This window comes from Chiroxiphia lanceolata, chromosome 5 (assembly GCF_009829145.1).
Source record: "Chiroxiphia lanceolata isolate bChiLan1 chromosome 5, bChiLan1.pri, whole genome shotgun sequence".
NCBI classification, from domain to species: Eukaryota; Metazoa; Chordata; class Aves; order Passeriformes; family Pipridae; genus Chiroxiphia; species Chiroxiphia lanceolata.
The window spans coordinates 54,429,631-54,441,315 of NC_045641.1; the positions used below are offsets into that span (position 1 = coordinate 54,429,631).

At 40.6% G+C, this 11,685-nt stretch overlaps 1 protein-coding gene across 2 annotated transcripts in view; it reads right to left on the reverse strand.

Annotated features, from left to right (window-relative positions):
* Window positions 1-492: 492 nt before the first annotated feature.
* Window positions 493-11,685, reverse strand: part of BTBD11 (BTB domain containing 11) — a 184,685-nt gene continuing 173,492 nt past the window's right edge. The window contains exon 17 of one of the 2 annotated variants that reach the window (XM_032688473.1): window positions 493-702. In XM_032688473.1, coding sequence (XP_032544364.1) covers window positions 646-702 — 57 coding nt within the window. In that variant the 3' untranslated portion in view covers window positions 493-645. Of the gene's footprint in view, window positions 703-1,149; window positions 1,851-11,685 lie in introns of those variants that run through there. The other variant, XM_032688471.1, reaches the window with a different exon arrangement.

Sequence of the window (11,685 nt, forward strand, 5' to 3'; positions counted from 1 at the left end):
ACTCTCCCCTCTCCAGCACCATGGGAGCCATGGGGGACATTAGGGCCAGGATTTGTCTCAATGGCGGCACATCTTTATTTCCTCCATGTCTGAGTGTATTGCTCAATGCTGGTTGCTTCAAACATTCCTTATTCCAGGAGGAGATTACCACTTACAAAAGACACTGGCTCCTAGAGCAGAGGGGCTGATAAGCTCTAGGAAGGTAGCCAGGCTGTAGGGTCATGCTGGGTATGGCAGCCTGCAAGGATACGTGCCCAGGTTCTCAGTCATCTTTCACCTTGCAGTCTTACATCTTCATAGCAAAGCTCAGAGATAGCCAGCCCACAGGCCTACTCTGGAACAACACTTTCCTTGAAAGACTCATGGTCATTAAAATATAAAGCTCTGTCTACACAGAAAAACTTAGCTGATACTGCTACACACCTACAAATAAGTCTGTATAAGCCATTACACAGATTCAAGAAAAAAATACTATTTCGGAGTGGTTTAAATGTTACTTCTAAGTAGTCAAGCTGAGACATACAATGATCTTTTTTACCTTACACACATACCTCTGCTACTCAGCAGATCTACATCAAGCAGCAGCAGATCTACATCACGCACTTCTGACAGTGCTTTAGCCTCCAGACAAAACCTGAAGCTCCTCTAGGTGAGCTGTAGTATGCCAAAGGGGTGGTTTAGACGTTGCTGCCCATTTCTGGCCTGGGGAGGAGAAAACACAGCAGTGGGCAAGGCTGTCCTAAACCCTAATTAGCCCAGTGAACATGTGCCACAGCCTTCAGGCTCTACATGTCTGTCCAGAAAACCTCAAAAACACAAATGTGAACTGAAGGTAGCAAAAACATGGATGAGTTTATAGAGAACCCAGAAGAATGGTGTTAATTATAGCTGAACTGCACTATTTTTCTCAGTGGAGAGTTCACTCAGATGCCCACAAACAATGATTTTTTATTGCCTCGGCGTCAGCGGTTGGGAAAGGAGACAAATCATTCCACATTGCTACCTGTGAACCTTGCTTTGATTTTTCCCAGATACTGGGGAGGCAGGCAAGGGATACATCTCTTACAAAATTTTGACAACTGTGGAGTTCCCTATGAGCTGCCTTTAAAACTCTGCTCCTTGACAGCTGAGCTTGCAGAGCCCAGAAGCACCTGACAGAGCCACAATCCTGGTCTGGGCAGTCACCCAGTCTGGTGTGAGTGGTGTCTCACTCCCACAACATGTAGGACATGAAAGGATATTGCCATCTTTTGCCTCCTGAACCAACCTGTTCCTTAATAATCTGGTACATCATGAAGAAAGAACTTGACTCCAAATCCACTAAAACATAAAAGAGAGAAAATATTGTAAATTCATTTAAAAAGTAAAAAAGTAAAAAAAAAAACCAGTAAAACAAAAATATTTTTTCAAACCTTACTTTTACATTCATGCCAAATTTAATCAAGTCCCTCTATTTATATCTGACTTCTCTTTGAGATACCCATTTTCAACCTTAACTGCATGCACTTGCAGCAATGTTGTGTAATGAAGCAAGCTTCCAGCCTTTCAGATCTTCATGCATCCAAACTATCTGGCTATGATGTATCTGCAAATGCTCAATTTTAAGCACCATCCCCAGGTCTTATGTGCCTATTTTTTGGCAGATCAGGGCAGATCAGTGCTCAGAGAAAGGTTTTTGGGAACCAACTCCATATCACTTCTTCTCATGCACAGTAAGCACACTGACAGCAGTGTATGGGGGAAAACAGCACCAGAACTTCCAGATGTAAAATCCCAAACATGTGGTTTCTGGGAGACGGTTCCTGGGAGAAGCCCACTCCTGCTGCTGTCTGAAGTACATTGAGAAACACCTGAGGAGGAGAAGAAACAACAAAAACACTCACAGCAGCCATTTCCTAGGCTAGAAAACAATGGAATTTTTATTGAACAGAGATGGCTCATAAACACACTCAAAGGAGTTCCACCTGCTGTTCAGCAATATTCATTGCCATCTGATAATAACCTATGGGGGCAGCTGTATAAAATAGGAATAAAATACCAAATTGCTATATTCATTAATAACTTTGCCTTCCAAATACAGAACTGTAAGTATTTCAAGTCTGAAAATAGACCACAATTGTTAGCATTTAAACCAAACCTTTATGATAACAAATATACAAAAAAAGGCAGTCAATATATTAAACATTTAAATCAATAGCATACATTTCTCAGAGGTAAACATTGAGCAAACAAAGCCACCAATGATGTTCAGAAATCAGGTAAAAGTTTCAAGGTCAAGCTCCAAACACTGTAGCTTTTCTAAAGCCATACTGGTATTACACTTTTATCTAGCCCCTAAATTGAAAACTATGTAGCATGAACATTTGAAAACATAACAATTGGCTATCTGGCAGGAAATTGTAAGTTCCTTAAGTCCTCGTTGTATTTATATTGAAGCACCTGCGGAGACGGAGGGCAGTAGGAGTTAAGCACTTTGTTCTTTGCAAGGTTGGGGTTTTAGTTCTGTTATAGATGAGCGCAACACCGTCCTCATACCAAACACGAATTCCAGCACTGGCAAAAGAGAAGTATTGGCCTGACAAACTACATGAAGAATCAGCCTTGCAACTTGCACTGAACAGAATGGGACTTGCACACCTGCCTATTTACTGAAAGCCTGTGCCGTTTCTACTGCACAGAAAAAGTCTCCTTCAGTAGTTGACCTAATGCCTGAGTTTGAAAGCTTGGGATACATACATACGCTCAAAAATAAGGTGACAAATTTACTATCAACAACTAATAAAAGTTTGTATTGCAATATTGCTCACAACATAAATGTACAATTTGCACAAAACATGGCTCTTCAACATGAATATTTTGCAAGCTACAATATATATATAATATGTATAATTTCTTTTCTTAAAGAATTATATGCCAGAGTGCATGCAAAGAATTTCAAAGCAGTAACACAACAGGAGCAATCACTTGTTTACAGGTTACTGAAACCATTCAATACAGAAACACTGGAATATTAGATAACAGACAGACAGATAGGTAGATGTATGTACACCCTGCTTCTTCAGGAACCTTCCCATGTGACACCCAAAGTGTGGGCTCGTTATAAACTCAGACCACTAAGAAAGACAGCTCCAAAGAGGCCCCTGAAGATCCTCCACACTCTTTGACCGTCCATCACTTCTGTTGGATATGACAGCGAAGGAGGCACTTGTCCTTTAGCCAGGAGTAGAGGCAAGCAATCTTCTCCATAGCCAACATCTGTTCCAAATCCTGCTCCTTCGTTTCCAAGCAGTGGGTGGTGAGCATCTATCCATCCAATGTTTTGGCTGGTCTCAAGCAGTCTCCTGCAGCCTTTACAGTTGGAAATCCAAGACTGGAGAACATGGATCTCCTAAACAGCAGTGCATAGCACTGCCATCATTCTAATCGGATATGTACAAGGAATGACATGTATCCTCTGGTTTAAAATTTACATAGAATATATACAAATAAAGCTATTCTATCAAGGTGCAAGTTTATTATTCTCTGGTGTGTTACAATGAAGATTTCTTAAAAAACCTTTATACAGACCCACCAGGAGAGTTTACACAAAGTTGACATTTTGTCACAGTTCATTATGTAGGCTTTGTTCTGCAAACTCCATAATGGAAACTCCCATTGCTTTCCCTTGGAGTTCTGCCTATGTACAGGACTGGATTTGGTAGACTACAGTCATGTCTAATATAATTTCCTTGACTCCAATACATTTTAAATTGAGGTGAAGTGGCACCATGTGTTTGTTTTTTTTTTTTTTTTCCAGGAAGTCATCAATCTCTGTGAAATGAGGCAGGACATGTAACTGGACATCAGGGGGTTGCAATTTCTGTGCCCAGTCCAGCTTTCCTTGGTTTTGATGGGACTGTGGTATGTGGAGCTAGCACAGTTTGGCCCTAAGGGTATATCTGTAAGTCCTTGGCACTATTTTACACTAGCTGATGACAGGCAAGGCCCTCAAAGAAACTTTAAAAAAGACCTCGATGCAATTTACTAAACAGCAAACATCAGACTGATCCACTAAACAGATGGATATGGAATGCAACTTGGCTAAAATTAGAATGGTTGATGTTTTCTTAGGCAGGTCTAAATTCATAAAAATCTTTCCCACCCTACACAGGCCTCATTCTGCAGCATGTAAATATATGATGCTTCTAATAGAGTCATTGGAAACGCAAAGCCTGTGATCAACGGGCAGAAGGAAAGCCTATCCTCTCCCATTTCTCTTCAGCAAAAACCTCAAGTAACATAAGTACATGTTTATGATCCCTGCTGAAGTAGAGGGGCTGTGTGCAATGACAGCAGGATTTGGCCTTCAGCCCTTCTGGTGTACCAACCGCAACTGTGCAGATGACTGGATGGGAAATTACATCTGCTCGTGCATTAAAAAACCATACAGCCTTGCAGTAACTCCCATTACAGATTCCCACTGACTTTATGAGAGAGAGAGAGCAACAGACTTTAACAAGTGCATGTTCTGCTCCACTGGAGTTAGGTTTCTCAAAAATCTTTCTCTAATACCATTTTCCTCCATTTTGTAACTTGATTATATCGAGGCATTCAGAGCAGAGGCTTTGCACATGTCCTCTCAAGCTAAGGTGAGTATTTCACACAAGAAACAAAGATCTGGTTAGTTTTTCTCTTTTTCAGAGTAATACAATAATAAAAAAACAACTTGCTGGTTTCACATGCTGCCGTCCCCTTGTACAGCCTTAAAAAAATGACATCTAGCAATGACAAATGAATTGTAATCTCATTGGGGATTTTAAAAGGATCAGCATCAGACAGAGTGGGGTCTAAGATAACCTAGGTGCACTTGAACAAAATGTAAGAGTGCTGCAGCAATTAAAAAAAAATCAAATGAAATTAAATACAAACACACCTATTAAAATAATGTTCAAGTTTTGGACACAGTGGACAAAAGCTGCCACCTTAAATTATGGCTGAGCTCCTCTATTTTTAATACATTCCCGAGTGCCCTCATTTAGTGTCTTCAGTGGAAGGGCTTGCTCTGAAACATTAACAGCACATAACAGGCAATTTTCAAAAGCATATAACAGAGTCAAGAGACTGACACCTTTGAATGAGCTACAGATGCCTGTCTTTTTGAGGAAAAATATTTGGTTCCAGAAACATTTGTGTTTCTTAGCTATAATCTTTCTCTACTGAAAAACATCTGCCATCCTACTGTTCATACTCTGTTATTTTATATTTACCCATCATAAATGGATAAGCAAAAGGGAAGAAAGTTTCACCTGTGTTAATTATAGACGACCTCAAACATGCCTGTGAAGCCACAAACCAGTATTTAAGCTACAGCTGTGGGATGGAGGACAGTATCTCTATGTTTGTTGATGATTACTCTCGGGTTATGTGATCTTTCATTTGCTTCTCAATAAAAAGGGAAATGAAACCTTCCCATAAAACCCCAACAATAGATGGCAGCAAACAAAAACCCAAACCCAAATTCATAACAACCATAACAAATGCAAAACAATCATAACCATTCCTGCATTTAGATTACACAAATTAGGAGTCTGCCTAAAACCAGCAAAAAATCAAGATCAACTCCATGGTTCTGTACTGTTGTAGAAACCATCTTATTTTTACCACATCCTTTCCTCTTGTTTTTACTTCTCTTTCCTAGCTTTAAGTTCAAAGACATCTCAGGGACAGGTGGGAGGGGATGTGAAGAGGGAGAAAGGAAGTAAAGAGTTGTCCCACTCACAGTGTTAGCTCTTCTGTCTTTTCAGGACGCTCACGCTGGGATTTCCCCATTTAGCTGCTGCTTTCCATTCTAAAGGCACCAAACCAGCCCTTCAGAAGTGAATCAATTCTCCATCTAAAGATCGGGACTGTGCTTTCTAATTACAGATATGCATTTGGCTTAGAAAGTGCGAGACACGCAAAGACTTCAAAGGTGACAGAGTATGAAAGAGAGATGGAAAACAGACCTAATCCACAGACTAGAAAAATCAATGAAAAGGCTTCCAGTAATTTTAATGGGGCAAATTTCATCATGCTTTCATGTTTGGTTTGCAAATTTTTGTTATAGTAGAATCTTAACTTGTATTTTTCCTCAAACATTCATATAGTCTTAACATGTAAATTACTTCTTGAACCCTATATCAAATATTTATAAATGCTAAACTAGGTACAAAGTGAAACGCATTTGGGAAAGTGGAGCAGAGGGAGGTTTAGCTGCACTAATGGATATTGCATTAATGCTTAGCATCAAGGAAGGCTGACTGCCATTAACAAGAAATCTCATTACAAACATGATTTCACGCCTCATAACATATCCTGTAGATCTATTTACTGTCCATCTCTCTCTCTTGAACATACACACAAAGATAACTATAGACAGAAAATCCAAAGCATTGCATATACTTAGTCGTTTCTTCTCAAGTTAAAAAAAAAGCCCAAAACCAACACACAACCCCCAACCCAACAACACAACACCAAAAAAAATCTCAAAGAAGCAGAAAATTCACAGCATGGCTCATTAGAATGAAATTATTTTACGATCTCACTTCTGTCATGAATGACTTAAGATACTTTCCAGACTTTAACCTAATCAAAAGCCTGCTCTGAGGATACCTAATGCACAAATGACATTACAACAAGCTTTCAAAGGAGCAGGGCTGAAGGACACTCTAGTAGCCCACCTGTTACTGGGGGGGAGGGGGAAGGGGTGTTGAGAGAATGTGGTATTTCCTCTGGGTTTTTCTCTGCTGCTCTTCAAAAAATGCAGGATCCAGATCCTTTTTCTCTGTGACAGTTGGCAGAGCGAGGAGTGGGGAAAAAGAGCATTGACCATATCTTGGAGCTCTAAACAGCAGGGATGCATTATTCAACCTTCCACATAATGCCGTAGAGATCAGCAGAAGGAATGTCCTAGCTTGCAAAGTGGGATTTACTTATTTATTGTATGCATAATGCTCAGGCACCTCTGTTCCCCACTGGTACAGCACATATGGCTGTACAACAGCTGCGATGTTCAAGAGAAATATGGACAGGAAGCAACGCACTGGTCAAAATGCACTGATGGGACTTAAATAGGTCAAGTTTTTCTAGTACTAACTGGAATTTAGCCAGGAACATGAGGTCAGGTCAAAAAGCTCTGAAATACTTTCCTATAGTCCTTGTATTTTTCAATGGATAGACTCACAAACCAAGTGAGACTGCACATTTTACCATGTCCCCAAATAGCGTAATTAGTTATTGGCTCAAAAATTGCAAGGCAAAAATCAGTTTCCAAGGCATTGAACCGACTGTCCCAAATCTGTCTATCAGTCTAGACAGGCTTGAGCAGGTTAAGCAGAGTATTTGACCAAGTGAGTGCTTGGATGCTGGCAAAGCAGCTTTCACTCTGATGAGGCTCCAGAGGCTTTCTGTGCTCCTTTCTACTTTCTGCCCCAGTGAGGCACAACCAGCACTGGGGCACAAGGGGTTTTTCAGCCGTACTGAGGGGCAAATCTCAGCTTGCAGATGTGCTGTGAGCTCTTTAAAAGCTATGCAGAACAGAGAGAACCAGACTTTGGAAAGGCTCGTTTGAAAGCCTCTCACCCAGTAAGCTACAGGATAGTCAACTTATCCACTGCTGGGAAGGGGAGGGGCTAAGGCTGGACTCTCTTGAATCTGTAGCTCGAACAAGTCCAGATGTTTTGAACCATGTTAATCTGTCCCTGACAGAATATATGAGGTGTTGAGGCTTTGACCTTAATTAATTAGAATGACCTCCTAGCACACTGGATTTTTCTGAAGTGGCAGTCTTTTTTTTGTTTGTTTTTTGGTTCTGAGCACCTCTATTTTCTAATGTGGCTTATTGTAAACCATAAATGATTTCTCATTGGGTATTTCAGAGACGTTTTTTCCCTGTCTTTGTTTGCTTTAGAAAGGCAGTAAGAAACAAGATTGCCTCTTACTGCACTGGGCTAAGCCGAGTAATGGAAGTTTTAATGAAAACACAGCAGCAGAGATGATGAGAAGTGGAAAGACCAAAGTTAACCACACAGAAAGGGGTTCAGGCAAAGTCACTCTTGCAGCTGCAGCAGTGGAGATATTTATGAGGACAAGTAAAAGCTACCAATTGCTAGAGCTCCATGGTCATATCTGAGTATGGGACCAAGCAAAAAATGGGCTGGTTGGGAATGTCAAACAAGTGATGAGAGACGGGGCTGCTTCCTCTCTTCCTCCCTCCCCTCCCCTTGGATTTCATGGAAACTCTGAGTTGGAGAACAAACAAATTAGGAAACAGTGAACACTATACCTCTGGAATCTAAGGCAAAGATTTGGAGTTATACATTCAAATTCTTGTACCTAGTTGTCTTCCCTTACTAAGTCTTCTTCATTAGTGTGCCATCCAACATGGATGCCTAAGCAAAGCATGCCCATTCACATCATCATCACCTCTACAGGATGAAAGAACAAAGCTGTAAGCCCAAAGAAGGGTGAAAAATGTCTCTCCAAAGGAAAAGAAACAAAAAAATTGCTGTTCTGGTACATCCACATCAAGTAGACAGATTTAGCCAACCAAACAACATAGTATGCAAACCACAAGATTTTTGTAGAATTAAACCTATCCAGCCAGTGCAACCTCTCTTACCTCAGTAAGTTGCTGCTGTCTCCTAGGTGTTTTAGTGACAAGCAGTCCAAGCAAAGCACAAAAAGCATCATCTAATGAGACTACTGACTTTGAAGAGGTGACATACCACATTTTAACCCCTCTGCATGCATCCAAGATAAATACACACTAGGCTATCCATGGCTGTTGCATGCAAGAAGCCTTGAACAGAGCTGAAAGAATGTCAGGTTAAATGGCAACAAAAAGAAACTGAATACCATCCTCCTACCCACACTGAGCTTGCTTCCCCAGCTCTTAGCCTCACTGAAGGCAGCTGACAAATTCCCATTAGTCTCTGAGGGTTTCCTGATTTTCCTTCTGCTTTGGGCACCACATGCATCATGTTTTCAGCAGTGGTCTGTCTTGTTGAAGTCATGGATCATTGAGCCACAGCTGAAGACTTGTCTTTGCTGTTTTTTGCCCTTGGAGGCCAGTTACAAATGGTGGGTCAGGTGCAATTCTATTAAATGTGATAATCCGGTCAGAGCAGGCAGCCTGAATTTTCACCCACTGAAGATAAAGCGCTTTACCTCAAAATAAATAAGTTAAATAATAACATAACATTAATTTTGCTATAAATGCGTGGAAGATGTGATTGGAAGTACTGCAAGTTAGAGATATAAATGTTGTGCTTATAGGCAGACATATAAAATTAATAATATTCTCATATATGGGGTTTCAGATATTATTTCAGGGCTATTTCAAGGCTAACTTCCTGCAAGCTAGTTTATTAAATGTTAGGACAAATCCTAAGCAGTTTTTTTAATGCTTATATATTTCAACATCGCTGGGCCACAGGATGAAAGCAATATCAGGCCCTTCATTTCTGTAAAGCAGTTGCAGAGCCTCACATGAAAGACACTTTGTCAAAGAAACTAACTTGAAGTCTTTGACTTCAGGTAACTCTCATTCATCAAAAAAAAAAAAAAATCCAGTAACTTCAGAGGCAACTTTAGTGAATTCAGTCTTCAGGCTGTCATCTTTCAGCAATATTTTTAAGACAGAGCCAGCTCCTGAGGGACACTGAATACCAGCAACCGACTTTGACTAGTTCTCTGTGTTCCCAGCTTCTCCCAGGATTTAAACTATGGACAAGAATGGCTTTTTTTCTAGGATGGCCTAATCATTGCCTTGAGTATGTGGATATGTTAACTTTTACACCACCTGTATTTCTCTGGAAGCATGCCTGGGTCCCCACAGACCTTGTTGCATTGCATGCTGTAACAGAACCCTCCTCTTATTTTAGACAGGTACAGGTGGGAAGAGGAGATACCCTTTCTTTTTTTCTCACTGCAGCACCTCAGAGCAGTTTATTTCATTACAAACTGAGGATTTCCCTTCTTCTTTTAATCTTTAAAGAGCAGCACATGGTGCTGTGCTTTGAAACAAAACCAGAATTTCTGAAAGCCCCCATCCTGCCACACACTACAGCCCATCCAGGACTCGTGCACCGTTTGGTATGAAGCCTGTGGACATTCAGTGGAAAAAGCCTCAGTGTCAAAAGCAGCATGTGGGGGATTCAGCAAGCAGCTCTCATTAGTGCAAATAAGAGCCTGGCTACTAAGCCTTCACACCTTTTTAAAGATGTTTCCTCTGTCTTTAATAGACATTTGCACAAATCTACTCTGGAGCTGAAGTCGAGCAGGCAAAAGTTTTAGCTGGGGAAAAAATAATCTTAGCCATTAGAACCCTGGCCCTTTTCCAGAACAGAGAGCATCTGGCCACCAGCTGTGTTTAGAGGACAGCAGGCATAAGGAACAGATCAGGGGAAAATCTGAGAAAGAAGTAGACAGTGCTGAAATTTGTAATGAAAAGAATACCAGCTTCATCTGTGATGTCCAAAACCTTTGCCCTCCTACATTCCCCATCCTTTTCTCTTCCCAGCTCTTGAGCCCATTATTGGAAAATCACCCATTCAGTAGAACACTGATACCCTTTCTGGGCTTGAGAAGGCATCCAGCAGGGCTCTAGAGTAAAAAAACTGGGAAGTGTGGAAACTGGCAGCACGTGAGGCAAAGTGGAAATGTGAGGAAATTCTGGAAACTAAGGGAGGACTGTGTAGTGACAGAAGGAAAGATCTGCTATGAGGCAGGGACAGGATGTCTGCAAGTCCTCAAATATTACAGCATGGATTAGTATAAAAAAGACAAATGGAAAGGCACCTTCACTCATTACAGGTTGGAAAGTTATGATTAAAAAAGAAAATCACAAGTTTTTTCTAAGGATGTTGCATTTTTTTCCATTTCAACAAGACTGGAGGCAATATTTTGCGTCAAAATTTGTAAATTATTGCAACTCATACAAAGACTTAAGGAACAGAAGGCTTTTTGTTTTCTAAGATGATAACACCATGTCTCAAAAAAATGCTAATAAAATGCTCTGTTGAAAAGAGCCTTATCTGACAGGGATGGTATTCATGGACACCCACTGAAACTCACACTGATTTTCAGATTAAATTGACAACAGAGCCCTTCCCCTAGCCCCAGATTAATGGAATGAAGAATCCATGCATGAAGCCATGTATAATAAAGCTTGGAGATTATGAAATAGGCTAGAAGACAGGATCAGAATTGCAACTGATCTTGATGAAGTGGGGAAATTGCCCCGATTAGAGCAGAACAAATCTAATAAAGAGAAGTTGAAAGTGTTATACTTTGAAAGGTGTAGTAAACAAATGCACAGACAAAGATGGAACTCCTGGGAAGGCAGCAGTGAATCCCTCAGGAATTATTAGACAGACTGGATCAAAGTCAGCCATGGGATATTCTTGTAGAAAATATCTGGGGATATATTTTCTGATATGCTTTACATAAACCACAGAGAACAGTTACCCTGCTTTGCTTATTAGTGTATAAAGCTCCTGGTGCAGTACTGAAAATGCGGAAAATGAGAAGTCGTGAGGGGACTGACAGCAAAAGTCAGAGACCTAGAAAACACTAGCAAAGGAACTAGCAAAGACTATACTAGTGAGGCAAATAAGATAATTCCTTTCATACATAGAATAACCTTAAAAAAGATCTTGTAAGATC